We start from the raw sequence: 15,781 nt of genomic DNA, 5'->3' as shown, positions 1-15,781 counted from the left end.
GTCCCCACAGATTATATCACAAAGCTAGGTATACTGTCATGTCCAGAAGAATTTGATATGGAGAACTGCATTCTGTGAAAAGAATTAGGTGAACTTCTTCAGGTCCAGACTCTTTAGGGCCACCAGTTAAACTCCTGTCATTGAGAAAACTGATGGTGATTTGTTGTGCATTTATTAATTGCTTATTCTAGGAACCCGTTACATTTGAAGATGTCACTGTGGTCTTCACGGAGGCAGAATGGAAGAGACTGAGCTCTCAGCAGAAGAACCTGTACAAAGAAGTGATGCTGGAGATTTACAGGAACCTGCTCTCATTGGGTGAAGATGTGTTCTTTTCTTTTCCTTCATTAATTCAGTAAATATTTATTGGCCACCTACTATATACCAAAGGAGCCCTGGTGGCGCAGTGGTTAAGCACTTGGTTGCTAACTGAAAGGTCAGTGGTTTGAACCCACCAGCTACTCTGCAGAAGAAAGATGTGGCAGTCTGCTTCTGTGAAGATTTACAGCCTCGGAAGCCCTACGGGGAAGTTCTGCTCTGTCCTGTAGAGTTGCTGTGAGTTGGAATCAAATCGATGGCAATGGGTTTTTTGGTTTTCTACGTGCCCTGGTGGCATAGTGGTTAAGTGCTACGGATGGTAACCAAAAAAGGTCGGCAGTTCACGTCCACCAGGCGCTCCTTGGAAATTCTATGGGGCAGTTTTACTCTGTCCTACAGGGTCGCTATGAGTCAGAATCGTCTCAACGGCAGTGGGCTGTGCATGTGCCAAGGGTTCCTGGGTGGTGCAAACAGTTTGCGCTCAACTTTTAACCTAAAGGTTGCTTGTTGGATCCCATTCAACAGCATCACAGAAGAAAGGCCCGGTGATCTGTTTCCATAAACATTATAGCCAATAAAACCCTATGGACCAAATAAAATTAAATTAAAAAAAAAGAAAAACCCTATGGAGAAGTTCTACTCTTTAAACATGGGGTGGCCATGAGTTGGAATCGACTTGATGGCAACAGGTTTGATTTCTTTTTGTTTTGTTTTGATTTTATGATGTGCCAGTTGAAACACAGAACACTTTAGTAAATGTAATAGTTGGAAATCCCTGCCCTCAGTGGGGTTACCTTCAAGTGTAAGGAGACAGACAACGAACAGTAAACTTGATGTAAAGAGATATTATAATAAATATGTTAAAAGATGACAAGTTTTATAAAGTGGAAAACCAGTACTAAAATAGAGTGAGAAAAAAGGGGTACTACTGAGTGTGACAGGGTAGCTGGCTGAATTTTGAAATTGAGTATTTGAAATCAGTGAGGAGGTGACATTTGACCAAAGATGTAGGTGGTGAGGGAGCTAGAACTCCAGGTACCTAGGGTTAAGAGCATTTCACATGGAGGGAGTTGTCGTTGGTGCTGAGAGCCTGAAGGAAGGGATGTGCTTGTCAAGCGTGAGGAGCTGTAAGGAGGCCAGTGAAGTTGGGCAGAGTTTGCAAAGGGGAGAGTTGTGAGAGATGCCTTCTGCAACAGAAGTTAAATTAAGTGCCAATTTTTTTGTGTGGGTTTTGGATTTCATAAACCATGCCTTTTCTTTTCTCATTTATTTACAATGATTCTTAAATCTGTGTTGATAAATATTATCAATTGCAACATTATTCTAGATCAGGGGTTGAACAACTTTTTCCGTAAAGGGCTAGATGGTAACTATTTAGGTTTTACAGCTGTATGATCTCTGTTACAACTCTCAGTTCTGCTGTTATAGTGCAAAAGCAGTCATCCAGTAACACGTAAACAAATGGGTGTGGCTGTGTCCCAGTGAAACTGTTTATGGTCATTGAAGTTTGAATTTCATGTAATTTTCACATATTATGAAATGCTGTTCTCTTGACTTTTTTCATAAATGTTTGAAAATGTAAAAAATATTTTCGATTGCGTGTTATGCAAAAACAGGCAGAGGGCTGGATTTGGCCTCTGCGTTTTCCCATCTCTTGTTCTAGATCAGCACTGCCCAGTCGAAATACAATATGAGCCACACAGGTAATTTAAAATTTTCCGGTAGCCACGTTAAAAAATTAAAACTAAACAGATGAAATTAATTTTAATAATATATTTCATTTAACCCAATCTGTCGTAATATTACCATTTCAACATGTAATCAGTATAAAAAATATTCATTAGCTATTTAATTTTATTATTTTTTGCATGAAGTCTTCAAAATTTGGTGTGTATTTTATACTTCAAACACATCTTGGTTCAGACTAGCCACATTTCAAGTGCTCAGTAAGCATATGTGGTGAGTGGCTGCCATATGGGTTACTGCATTTCTGGGTATTGTTGTATTTCTAGAGAAACCATGTAGAGAAGAGTTACATTTTTGGAGAAACAAAACAGTTCCAGGTAGGAGCTTCCTTCAAACAGTGTGGCTGTTTCCCTGATGCAGGTTCATTTTGTTCCATTTTCATCTTCTTTGACATATTTTTATATGATTTTGTCTGGTTTGACCTAGCCCCATCATGAACTGGTTCCATCAAACTCGATGCAGGTGGTCACTGACTTACGATGTGTTAGAGTTATGACAAATTGCACTTAACAACCATCCATGATTTTTTTTGGTACATCTTATTGTTTATAATACGTAATACATACAGTGTTGCAGCATGTAATTTGATGATGTTACCATTCTTGTTTCAACCCCCAAAGACAAAGATTGGATTTATGGAGATTTTGATAACAAAAGGCAATAATAATGAAAACTAAAAAAAAAAAAAATGTTATTCAACTTAGATCAGAAGTGCCTTATGACATAGTTGTCAGAATGGCACTCTTTGTAAGTCGGGGACTACCTGTACAGATTTATCCATTTCATTCTACTTTTGTATGTTTTGATTTGGCCATAGCTAGTCAGTCTAATTAAATTTGTTTTTTATTTTTCTCTGGTCATAGTATTCTTTTTCTCTGTTAATACATTTAACTGGCTCAAATTAGTCTTGTTATTGAAAACCTGGATCCTTGGATCCAGTTGCATTTCTTGAAATGTTTTTCTTTCTCTTGCTCAGCACCACAGTATTCTCAGTTCTCTAGTCTCTAATGTTTCTCTTTTGGGCTTTTCTCCTATTTCTTTCTCTTTTTTTCAGATTGTCATGGTTGATAGGACTTTGTGTCATACACTCTTTTTCTGTGTCTATATTCACATCCACAGACAACTTGTGAACTTTAATAATTTTGATCATCACATATTATGATGAACCCATGTTCTCTCTGTCACTGTCTACCCTGTCTTTCTACTTACCTACAAAACATCAAAAGTTTATTCTCAGACTGACCAGAATTTGAGGTCATGCTAATTTTCTTCCTAAATCAATCTCTTTTTATTTCTTCATATATTCATGTTATGATGTCTTTTCTTCAAGTGCACTGTTAAAAATAAATGGACTCATTCTCCTTGAAATAATTTAATGGCTTTTAACAGCAAATGAATATTTCTCACTTATATTGCCTTATGGCTGCAGTTCAGATGTGACCCAGTTCATTGGTTTTGGGGTCTAGGCAAAAGGCACATCTTCTGTCAGGGTTGTGGGGTTCTCAAGGAAGGGTGCAAAAAGAGCAATGATGAAACCACACTGTGGCTCTTAAAACTTACTTGAAAGTGGCACTAAATTCCACTAACCTTCATTGGCCAAAGCAAGTCACATAGCAACATCTGATGTTATTGTGGTGGGAAAGATAATTCTCCTGCAGGAATGGGCTTGGTGAGAAAGGGCAGCAAATATTTTGACCACAATACAATTTACCACCAAAGGGGAAGCTTGAGGTGAATTTTAAAAAAGGAGTAGGATTCAAGTCCCTGAGTGGTGCAGACGGTTTATATGCTTGCTGCTAACCATAAGATTGGAGGTTCAAATTCACCCAGAGGTGACTTGGAAAAAAGGCCTGATGATCAACTTTCAAAAAATCAACCATAGAAAACCCAGTGGAGCACAGTTACACTCTGACACGCATGGGGTTTCCACAGGTCGGAATTAACTTGATGACAACTGGTTTGGTTTTTTTTGGTTCAATGAGCGTCAGGGTAGACATAGGATCCCTGGTGGCACAGTGGTTGAGCACTCAGTTGCTAACCAAAAGGTCAGCAGCTTGAACCCACCAGCTGTTCTACAGGAGAAAGATGTGGCAGTCTGTTTCTGTAAAGATTTACAGCCTTCGAAACCCTGTGGGGCAGTTCTGCCCTGTCTTGTAAGGTCCCTGTGAGTTGGAATTGACTTAGTGGCAGTGGGTTTTAAGGTAGACTTAATAGTATAAGCATATAACCCATTTGCTTCATCCTTCTCTTTTTCTCTTTTCTGCTGAATTATTTCAAAGCTAATCCCTAATGTGTTTTGTCCCTAAATATATTGTATTTCTCTAAAAATTAAAGAGATTTTTACATAACCACAATACCACTATCCCATCCAACGCAGTTAGTGATGATAGCTTAGTAGCATCTGATACCAAACCTGTGTAAAATTTCTTTGATTTTTCTCAAAAAATATTTTCATAGATTAGAATCAGGTTGTCAGTTATTCCTGTTAATTTATAAATTTAACGCAATTCCAGTTAAAAAAAAAAATAATAGTAACAGGATCTTTTATGAAGTTCGCATGGAAAAGAATATCCAGGAAAAAACTGAAAAGAAAAAGCTAAAACAGAGTACTAGCCTTACCAGACATTAAAACATGCTATGAAACCTTTAGAATTAAAACACTGTAGTACTGGTATGAATAGACAAATATACCAGTGGAATAAAAAAGGAAGTCGAGAAATCAACACATATACATATCTAGTTGTAGTATATGATAAAGGTGGTATCTCAAACCACCGGGTAAATATGGACATTTTAATAAATGATGTTGGGCAACTAGATACTCATTTAGAAAAATATATTATTGGACCATACCTCATACCATACACAAGAAAAATTCCAAATGATCAAAGATCTAAATGTATAAAGGTAAAAGCCATAGGTGAACTAGAATATAGGTAAATTCCTCTATAACCTGGGGTGGGAGGGGTTTCTAAATTTGGCTGAAATTCCAGATGCATAAAAGAAAAGGTTGATAAATTTGACACTAGAAGCAAAGACAGATGAAATACTTAGGAAATATTTGCCACATGTATCCGGTGGGTTATCATATATGAAGTTATTTTCCCTAATGTAGAAAGAGTTTTAAAATTAGTGGGGGTGGGGTGGGGGAGTCGGGGTGGGGGTAGAAAGAACATGAAATACTGAATATGAAAAAAATGAGGCAAACTACGTCAATGTATAATTCATAAAGTAAGATATAACATTGGCCCTTAAGTATACGAAAAGGTGTTTAATTTCACTTCTAATGAGATAAACGCAGATTACAATTACACTTAGAGATATACCCTTCTCACCTATTGGCAAGATTTCAAAAGGTTGACAAAATACTGTTGGCAAGGTTGAGGGAAATAGGTACTATTATACATTGCAGGTGGCAATGCAAAATGGTACCACCATTATGGAGGGAAGCTTGGCAATATCTAACAAATTGAAATATGCTTATACTTGGACTTGGCAAACCTACTGCTTCTAGGCATTTACCCTGAAGATTGACCTTCAACAATATGAAAATACATACATACAAAGTTATTAAGTGCCACATTATTTGTACATAAAATGTTAGAAGTAACTTAATGCCCAAATATGTAAATTGATTGAGGAAATTATGGTACGTCCCCTCAATGAATTTCAACAAAGCTATAAAAAAGAATAAGGAAGACCTTGCTGAACTGATGTGGTGTGAATTCCAAAATATAGTGTGATAAAAGCCAAATGCAAAAACTAAAAACCAAACCATTTGCCATCAAGTTGATTCCGACTCATAGCAACCCTGTAGGACAGAGTAGAACTGCCCCATAGAGTTTCCAAAGAGCTCCTGGTGGATTTGAACTGCTGACCTTTTGGTTAGCAGCCATAGCACTTAACCAGTATGCCAAAAGAGTTTCCAAATGCAAAGAATGTTTAAAAAAAAAAAAAAAAAGAGAGAAATAAGAAAATTACATACCTAGCTAATAGAGAAATTTAGCAGAATTGCAGGGTACAGGTCAACAAACATTGGGTTACTATACCCCAACAATGAGAAATCTGAAGGGGAAATTACAGAAACAGTGCCATTTACAGTTATATTTAAGAGAATAAAACACCCAGGAATAAATTTAACCAGGGATGTAAAGACTTGTACAATAGAAATTATAAAATATTGTTGAAAGAGATTAAAGAAGGGTTAAATAAATGGAAGGATGTTCCATGTTTGCAGATTGGAAGACTGAATATTGTTAAGATGTCAGTACTACCCAAAGTGATTTATAGATTCAGTGCAGTTGCGATGAAAATTCCAACAGCCTTGTTTACAGAAATAGAAAAACCAATGCTCAACTTATATGGAAAGGCAGGAGGCTCCGAATAGCTAAAGCAATATTGAAAGAGAAGAGCAGAGTAGGAGGACTCAGACTTTGTGATTTTAAAACATAGTATATAGCTACAGTAATCAAAACAGCCTGGTACTGGTAGGTGTAACAGTAGTAGACATGTAGACCCAGTGGAATAGAATTGAGAGTCCAGAAATAAACCCATACAGCTGTGGCCAACTGATTTTTGACAAGGGTGCTAAATCCGTTTGATAGGGAGTCTCTTCAGTAAATGGTGTTGGGGAAATTAGATTTCCTCATGCAGAAAAATGAAATAGGACCCACGCCTCACACCGTATTCAAAAACAAATTCAAAATGGATGGAGGATCTGAACGTGCAAATTAAAACCATAAAATTTTTAGAAGAAAATGCAAGGGCATCACTGTTGGGCCTAGCTTTTAACAGTGGATTAACTAATATGCTGTATTTTTATGCAAATAATATGCATTATACTTTTTTTGCCAACCATACCCTTCCCCCCGAGGTATTTTTATAAGTATGCTATGCCAATTGATTAGACATTTCATCAAAGAGGACATTAAAATGACCACCAAAGAAATGAAAAGATGCCCAATGTCCTTAGCTATCAGAAAAATGCAAATCCAAACTACAGTGAGATACCATTTCACTCCCATTAGATGGCTAAGATAAAACAACAACAAAAACAAAAATAAGAAAAGTTGGTGAGAATGTGGGGAAATTGGAAGAAACTCACTCATTGCTGGTGGGAATGCAAAATGTTACAGCCGTTGTGGAAAATAGTGTGGTGGTTCTTCAAAAAACTAAAACTAAGAACACCATATGACTCAGCAGTTCCACTTCTGGGTATATACCCAAAAGACTTGAAAGCAGAGACTAGCGGCTTGTACGTTAATGTTCACTGTAGCAGTATTTGTACATAAAATTTTGGAAGTAATGTAAATGCCCATCAGCGGATGAATGGATAAATAAAATGTACATATTCAGCCAGTAGGAGAAATGAAATCTTGATACATGCTACAGTATGGATGGCACTTGAGGACATTATGCTGAGTGAAATAAGGCATTCACAAAAAGGACAAATACTGTATGACCTCGGTTATATAAAAAGATAAGAAAAGGCAAATGTAAAGAGGCCAAAGTTCATTAGTGGTTACCAGGGGTGAGAGGGAGTGGGAGAAGAGGGGAGTAAATGGTGATGATGGAAAAATCCCGTTGGTTAAGGGTAGGGTTGCACAGCTGATTATTGTAATTGCTGTCAGTAAGTCGTATCCCTGTAAAAAGTTGAATTGGCAAATCTGAAAGATATGTTTACAAAAATGGAAAAAAAAAAAAAAGAGTAGCTGCTGAGGCTGCATATGTACAACAAAAAACCTCATGGAATTTGGTTCCTTGGATTGTAGTTTAGGGTTATGGTTTCATGGAACATTCCAGTGAATTGGCTTAATAATGTGTTTAGTGCTTCATTTCTACGTCCTAGTTCATTGCGTAGTGCCTAAGGTCTTAAAATCTCGCACATGTTCATCCAAGGCATGATAGTTGGTCTGTGGTCTGTGTTCACCTGGAGCAACAGAGGAAGAAGGAGAGACAGTAATAGGAGGAGGATTTGGGATGTGTGGCTAATTGTCTTCATAAACAATTACTTCTTTTGTCAGGAGACCAGAAGAACTGGATGGTGCCCAGCTACCATTACTGGACATTTTAATCAAAGATTCTGTAGAAGAGTCCTTATCAAAGGGGGGAAAATGCACAAAAAAATTTCAAATTCTCATGTATTCAAGACTTTTGGAGCAATGAAGGCTGGGTGAACTCCTAAAACTATTGCCCTGAGAGAATCTTAAGACCTTAAACCAAAAATATCACCTGAAGTCTTCTTAAAACCAAACAGTAGTTTGGCTTAACTAGTAAAAAAATGTCTGCCTTGAGCACTACTTTCTTTTAAGAACTATCTCTATGGGATCAAATTGACAACAGCAACTCGAAAGATTAGATAGGAACTTTTAGGGGCAGTGAGTTTATGTTAATAGGGAAAGAACAACTCAGAAATAGGGCAAAAATGGCTGCATAACTCAGAGAATGAATGTCATTGAACTGTAGATGTAGAAACTGTTGAATTGGCCTGTGTTCTGCTGTATATATTCTAACAACAACAAGAAAACAAAAGTTAAAAAAAAAAGAAAATTACACATCTTCCTGTTTCCTTTTGCAGAAAGTAACATAGGATGGATATAGCAGAAAGTAACGAGATTGATTACCTATGGGGTTACGTGTGGGATCTTGCTAGAAGGATATGGGAAGGAGAGGCATGTCTCTGAGGTTACCTTTTTGAATAGTTTTTCGCTTTTGGAACCGTACTAGTATTTGGCATGTTCAAAGAAGTAAAGTTAAATCAACAAAGATAGGCGGGAAACCCTAAAATAGAGTTAAAAAAAAGAAACTAATGGTATCTCAAATGAATAATGTGACCATAGCAAACAGTGGAAGATAAGCCAATTAACTGTTGAATAGAGAGCTGTGACCATATATTCAGCCTAAAGCAGGGGTTAGCAAACCACAGCCTAAAGGCCACATCTGGCCGCCTGCCCCCTATATTTGTAAATAAAGTGTTTTTAGAACACAGCCACCTGTTTATGTATTGTTTATGGCTACTTTCATTCTCTTACGGCAGAGTTGAGTAGTTGGAACAGACCGGGTAGCCAAGCGCTTACCAGTTTGTGGTAAGTCCCGTGCAGGCACTCTAGCAATAAGATACTGTCTGTCATGAGAGAAGGCAGAACAACCCAGGGAGCCCCACTTGTGGCTACTCTAATGGAAAACTTTTTTTCTTCAGCAGAACTGAAGCCAGAAATCTGTCCCTGCTCCTCCTGCCTTCTGGCAGTCTCCTGTCAGCAGTTCCTCAGCCAACATGTGCTTCAGATCTTCCCAGGTTTATGTGCAGAAAATCACTTCCATCCAGAGGCTTCCAGCCCAGGGCATCAGAAGCAGCCAGAGCAGCAGGACCCTGATCAAAGGTGTTGGAGTGAAAACACAGAAGGTCAAGAGAGAGAAGTCTCCAAACCCTTGTGTGTGAGGACAGGGGAGAGAGAGACTTCAAGGGCATCCTCCAGCCCACCCCAAGGACAGTCAGCAAGCCCTAGAGAAGGCAACACAGTGGTAGGAACAGAGCCCAACTCAGCCCACAGGGTAAACTCTGTGGAAACAGACAACGGGTTGAAGAAATTAGAAACCTCAAGATTTGGAGCATTCACCTATAGAGAGGATGAACCAGACTGTGGCCTGAAACTAAACTTCATCACCAACCAGAGGGCCCTCTTATGGGAGAAGCCCCATGTTTTTAGTGAGTGTGGGCGAGGGTTCAGCCACAAGTTAGATCTCATCAGACACCAGAGGATACACTCAGATGAGAAGCCTTATGTTTGTAGTGAGTGTGGCCGAGGCTTTAACCGCAAGTCAAATCTTATCACACACCAGAGGACACACTCAGGTGAGAAGCCTTACAAGTGCTTGGAGTGTGGGCGAGGCTTTAGCCAGAAATCAGGCCTCCTTCTCCACCAGAGGACACACTCTGGGGAGAAGCCACATGTGTGCAAGGAGTGCGGGCGAGGCTTTAGCCACAAGTCAAATCTCATCAGACACCAGAGGACACACACAGGCAAGAAACCTTATATGTGCCTGGAGTGTGGGCGAGACTTTAGCCAGAAGTCAGGCCTCCTTTTCCACCAGATGACACACTCAGGGGAGAAGTCATATGTTTGCAGTTTGTGTGGCCGAGGCTTTAAGTGGAAATCACTTCTCCTTATGCACCAGAGGAGACATTCAGGTGAGAAACCTTATGTTTGTAGTGAGTGTGGCCGAGAATTTAGCTACAAGTCTGATTTCATCAGACATCAGAGGACACACTCAGGTGAGAAACCCTACATGTGCCTGGAGTGTGGACGAGGCTTTAGCCTCAAGTCAAATCTCATCACACACCAGAGGACACACTCAGATGAGAAGCCTTATGTTTGCAGTGAGTGTGGCCGAGGCTTTAATCAGAAATCACATCTCCTTATACACCAGAGGACACACTCAGGGGAGAAGCCTTATGTTTGCAGTGAGTGTGGGCGAGGCTTTAACCGCAAGTCAAATCTTATCACACACCAGAGGACACACTCAGGTGAGAAGCCTTATGTGTGCCTGGAGTGTGGGCGAGACTTTAATGAGGAGTCAAGCCTCCTTGTGCACCAGAAGACACACTCAGGGGAGAAGCCTTATGTTTGCAGTGAGTGCGGGCGAGGCTTTATACAGAAATCAGCCCTCCTGCACCACCAGAGGACACACTCAGGGGAGAAGCCTTATGTTTGCAGTGAGTGTGGGAGAGGCTTTAAACAGAAGTCAGGCCTCCTTTACCACCAGAGGACACACTCAGGGGAGAAGCCACATGTGTGCAAGGAGTGTGGACGAAACTTTAGCCAGAAGTCAGTGCTCATCAGACATCAGAGGAGACACTCGGGTGAGAAACCTCACGTGTGCCTGGAGTGTGGGCGAGGCTTTAGCCAGAAGTCAGACCTCCTTCTCCACCAGGGAACACACTTAGGGGAGAAGCCATATGTGTGCAGTGAATGTGGCCGAGGGTATAACTGCAAATCGATCCTCCTTATACACCAGAGGACACACTCAGGGGAGAAGCCATATGTTTGCAAGGATTGTGGGCGAGGCTTTACCCAGAAGTCACATCTCATCACACATCAGAGGACGCACTCAGGTGAGAAACCTTATGTGTGCCTGGAATGTGGGCGAGGCTTTAGCCAGAAGTCAGGCCTTCTTCTCCACCAGGGGACACACTCAGGGGAGAAGCCACATGTGTGCAAGGAGTGTGGGCGAGGCTTTAACAGGAAGTCACACCTCCTCATGCACCAGAGGACACACTCAGGGGAGAAGCCTTATGTTTGCAGTGAGTGTGGCCGAGGCTTTAACCGGAAGTCACACCTTCTTATGCACCAGAGGACACACTCAGGAGAGAAGCCCCATGTGTGCAAGGAGTGTGGCCGAGACTTTAACCATAAGTCAAATCTCATTCCACATCAGAGGACACACTCAGGTGAGAAACCTTACGTGTGTCTGGAGTGTGGGCGAGGTTTTAGCCAGAAGTCACATCTCTTCACACACCAGAGGACACACTCAGGTGAGAAACCTTACACGTGCCTGGTGTGTGGGCGAAGCTTTAACTGGAAGTCAGTCCTCCTCATGCACCAGAGGACACACTCAGGGGAGAAGCCTTACCTTTGCAGTGAATGTGGGCGAGGCTTTAGCCAGAAGTCAGGCCTCCTTTTCCACCAGAGGACACACACGAGGGAAGCCGCATGTGTGCAGGGGGTGTGGGAGAGGCTTTATCCAGAAGTCACGTCTCATCACACGCCAGAGGACACACTCAAGTGAGAAACCTTACATGTGCCTCGAGTGTTGGCAAGCCTTTAGCGAGAAGGCAGGCCTCCTCCACCAGGGGACATACTCATTCGAGAAGCCCCATGTGTACAGGGAGTGTGGGTGAGGTGGTAGCTGTAAGCAGAGCCTCATTAGACATCAGCTGGCTTACTTGGGAGAAACCTTATGCTTGCAATGAGTGTGGCTGAGGATTTAGCTAGAAGTCAGACCTCCTCAGACATCAGAAGATACACTCAGATGAGAAGTCTTATGTTTGCAGTTAGTGTGGCCAATGCTTTAACTGTAAATCACTCCTCACACACCAGAGGACACAGAATAGAAGCTCTTCGTGTGCAAGGAGAATGGGCAAGATTTTGGGAAAAAGGCACACTTCACTATAGATCAGAGAACAGCTTTTTGGGGGGATGGGGGGAGAAGCATTATGTGGGCAGGGAGAACGTGAGGTGCTTTAGTGATGGGTTATGCCACCTCTTGCTCCCGAAAACACACTCAGGGAGAGGAGCTGTGTGGGCAAGGTCTGTGGGCAGAACTTTATTCCAGTGTCCCTCCTCAACTGACCTAAGAGGACAAAATTTTGCCTATAAATCACTACTTCACCCACCTCTGAGAGGGTTTCAGGAGAAGGCTCCTGATCGCCTATGCTCTGTATGAGGGTGAAGATGTCAGTAGTAACTAGACAGATGTTTCCACATCCTGTAACCAGGCTTTACTTAAGTAATCTAAGAATGATTGACTTGTTTTCATATACCAGTTCTTTCCCATGAATTGTCCTTTTATTGTAATGAAGTTTTTTTTTAATAAACCATAACTCAGGCTGTGTTACTCATCTGACCTGAAAAGTACATAGAATTAAAATTCACAATCCAAGTTTCTTGAATGAATTCAACACTTAAGAAAAAATAAGTCCTAGATGTATTTGTTGGAGAATCTGATCCCATGCATGGGGAGAGGAGTGATCTAGGTTTTAGAGAAAGATGCCAGGTGAAGAGAGGGAATGTCCACATCTCCAGGGGCTGAATTACTGCTTGTCCTAGCTGATCACTTTTTTTTTTAACTACCTTCTTCCATTGGCTTCTTTGAAAGCCCTCTTCCCTGGTTTTCCTTTGTACTTTCTTGCTGTTGCCTAATGCTCAGTTCCCAGTCTTAGCTCCAGGGTCCTGTTCACTGCCCACACTCCCTTGCCTCGAAGTTGGCTTTCTGGGGCCTTCCAGTTTCCAGGGCCAGATCCTTTAACCACGCCCAAAGTGTTCTCCAGCCTTGTTGCTTGGGGCCTCTCGTCTACTCCCTATATCAGATCAACAGTGATAGGTCTGAAGACCCCTAAACACATTTCTAATACCAGGTGTAAGGGCCTTTAGCCATGTCCCCTCAGCCCTCTGATCCTAGGACCCAGTCCTGCTGGTGACATTCCCACATCATTCTAATAACTGCTCTGAGACAACGTAGCCATACTACTGCTATTGGTTTTCACTCCAAGGACCAGGCCCTTTAGCCACACCCCTCTCTAGTGCTCCTTCTTTGAGCCCAAATTGCCCAGTTTTTTCACAGTCTGAACATCCTGGCTCTTACCCTGTGTCTTGGGGCAATAGCTACTCGCTAGAGAGGGTTGCCTTGGCTGCAGCAAATTTGTTTGCCCAGTTGGAGTTTGCCAGGTCCACAGAATGGATATCAGATTTTGAGAATCAGAAAAAGCAGAGTGTTCTTGACATCCCATCAAAGCAGGGCATGGGAGAATGTCAGAGGAGTCCCTGGCCCCACAGCCTGTACCTGCTTTCGCTCACCTTGAAGTCAGGTTTCCAGAGGTTCCTAAGTCTGCTCAGGTGGGGGAAAAGGGTGGGAGCACCTGGGAATGTGGGTCCCCATCCTTTGCCACATTTGCCCTACTGTCCCTTTGCCAGCGCTCCCCCCTCAATACCAACACTGTTTCCAGTCAGCTGGAAGCCACAGGGAAAGTGCCTATGGATATGTAATGACCAGGTGGTTGAGGAGGGAGAATTCCAGATAACCCAAGTTCCCTTCCCTGCCACTGGGAAAGAAATGCAATCAAGAAAACCAGCACCTTCCTTGGGAAATTAGGATGGAAATAAAGAGAAAATGGTGCAGACTTTTCTTACTGAAACCCCCCATAACCTGTAGCAACCTCAGCCATGCCCAGGGAATGGAATGGCAGTTCTAGCCTAGCAGAGGTGGGGGGCAAAGGGGTCATCTTTCCAGACCTGGCAAGGGGCTTTCCCAGAATACTGCTGGATTACTCTGTCTCTCAGAAGGTCTGCTGGAATCAGATCCCCACCACTCTATCCCCGAGGGAAGCAGAAGTGAGGTGTGCTGAGGTCTCCTACAGAGGAAGGAGGGAGGAAGGGGGAGAGCAATAGAAAGGGAAGTACAAATGCCCTGCTACCCCAGACTTGGGCTTTGGTGCCCAGGGAGGATGAGCATAGTTTTTATGTTAGGAGCTGATGAGTTATTTTTGACATTAGGTCAGTGGTCTCAAACTCAAATGACTGCACAGAGTCCAGGCAAGGCCTATTAATGAGAGAACCAAACCCAGATTGGGGGTGGGGGCGTTCTGTGGAGAATAAGGAAGTTCACACACAAGTCACTTCATGGCATCCTTGCTGGCCTCACCATTTGACCCCACTTCAAAAAGCCTTGAGCCCCACCCCTTTGTGCCATTTTCATTTAGTTGTCCAAACGCCTGTCCTTTTTTTGAGCCATGACCTTGAGTTCAGAACCATCCGTTATCCCTCACCTTCAGTTTCAGAATTGTCTTTTTCATGTTGATTTTTGCTGAGTTTTCTGAAAGGTGGTAGTGGATTATGAAAAATGAATGTCAATTTTAGCATGGAAATATTTGACCCAGTAGTTGTGATGATATGGAAACCAGCTGGTCATCAGTTTCCACCTTTTCCCTACTCTCCGCTTCCTTTGGGAACTAGAAGACTATTTTTTGACTAGGAGAAAGCGAGCTTGCTTTTATGAATTTTAATGATACTTAGGATAGTTTTTGTCTTAGCTGCCCCTCTTTTGTGTCTGTTCTAATAAACCTAGGGTGAAGGTAGCAGGGCCTATACCTTCTAAGTCTAGTGAACGCTGCCACTAAAGGCTTACTTGTCTTTTGACAGAGAAGCCCAACCTGTAACAATTTTAGTAAATTAATGTTGAGAGACTGGAGGTTTATCTGCCTAAATTTTGTAGCATGAGATTTTCTGTTGAATATATTGGTACAGGAATTATATGGGGATTGAAGACATGGTTTGGGGAATGTGAGAGGAAACCTAAGACAATGAAAGATGAGACTTGAACAGTAGGGAGAGACTAGTATAGATTTGGGAAGTCAGAAGTGTTACAGTTACCCAGGCAAAATTTTTACCTGAACCTTAGTGTTAGCAGTGTGGACTGAAAGAGAAGAGTTTGTAGGGTTTGTTTTAAAACCAGTTGGTGATTGACTAGATGTAGGAGATAGGGGGAGAATTTAAGAGGACTTTTTACCTGATTGGGGTCTGTGCCCTGGAGCAGTGGAGCCAATGAAAGTACTTGAAGTCAGAAACAGAGAGAAAGCTTATTAGGAGGTGACACCAGTGGAAAGCCCAGCAACAACGCAGGCTGTCTTTATGGAGTCCTGAAAAGCAATTTCTACATCAAAGTTCATATATCATTTTGGCAAGAATTACCTAATGTTTTTAAGTGCGTAGCCCACAGATGATCACATATATCACAGAACAACGACAAGAAGCTTTTTATTAAACTAAAGATACGCATGCTGGATATCTGAACTCTAATCTTTATCTTCATAACAGGCAAAAAAAAAAACCAAAAATCTTATATAAAATCTCTGCTAGTGGAACTGGCCTGCCAAGTCCACACTGACTAAGATAAGGAGCAAGAAAGAAAGCTTGAGACCAAAAGCGCCAGACAGCCTTCCTAG

At 41.7% G+C, this 15,781-nt stretch overlaps 1 protein-coding gene across 5 annotated transcripts in view; it reads left to right on the top strand.

Annotated features, from left to right (window-relative positions):
- LOC100674909 (zinc finger protein 343-like) overlaps window positions 1-15,781 on the top strand; it is a 56,289-nt gene that overhangs the window by 20,289 nt on the left and 20,219 nt on the right. For 3 of the 5 annotated variants that reach the window (XM_064275886.1, XM_064275888.1, XM_064275889.1), the window contains exons 4-5: window positions 192-318; window positions 9,263-11,176. In XM_064275886.1, the coding sequence (XP_064131956.1) occupies window positions 192-318; window positions 9,263-11,176 (2,041 nt within the window). The other 2 variants (XM_064275887.1, XM_023550106.2) reach the window with 2 other exon arrangements.

Source organism: Loxodonta africana, chromosome 24, assembly GCF_030014295.1.
Source record: "Loxodonta africana isolate mLoxAfr1 chromosome 24, mLoxAfr1.hap2, whole genome shotgun sequence".
Classification (NCBI taxonomy): Eukaryota; Metazoa; Chordata; class Mammalia; order Proboscidea; family Elephantidae; genus Loxodonta; species Loxodonta africana.
This window is presented reverse-complemented; position numbering and strand designations above follow the sequence as displayed.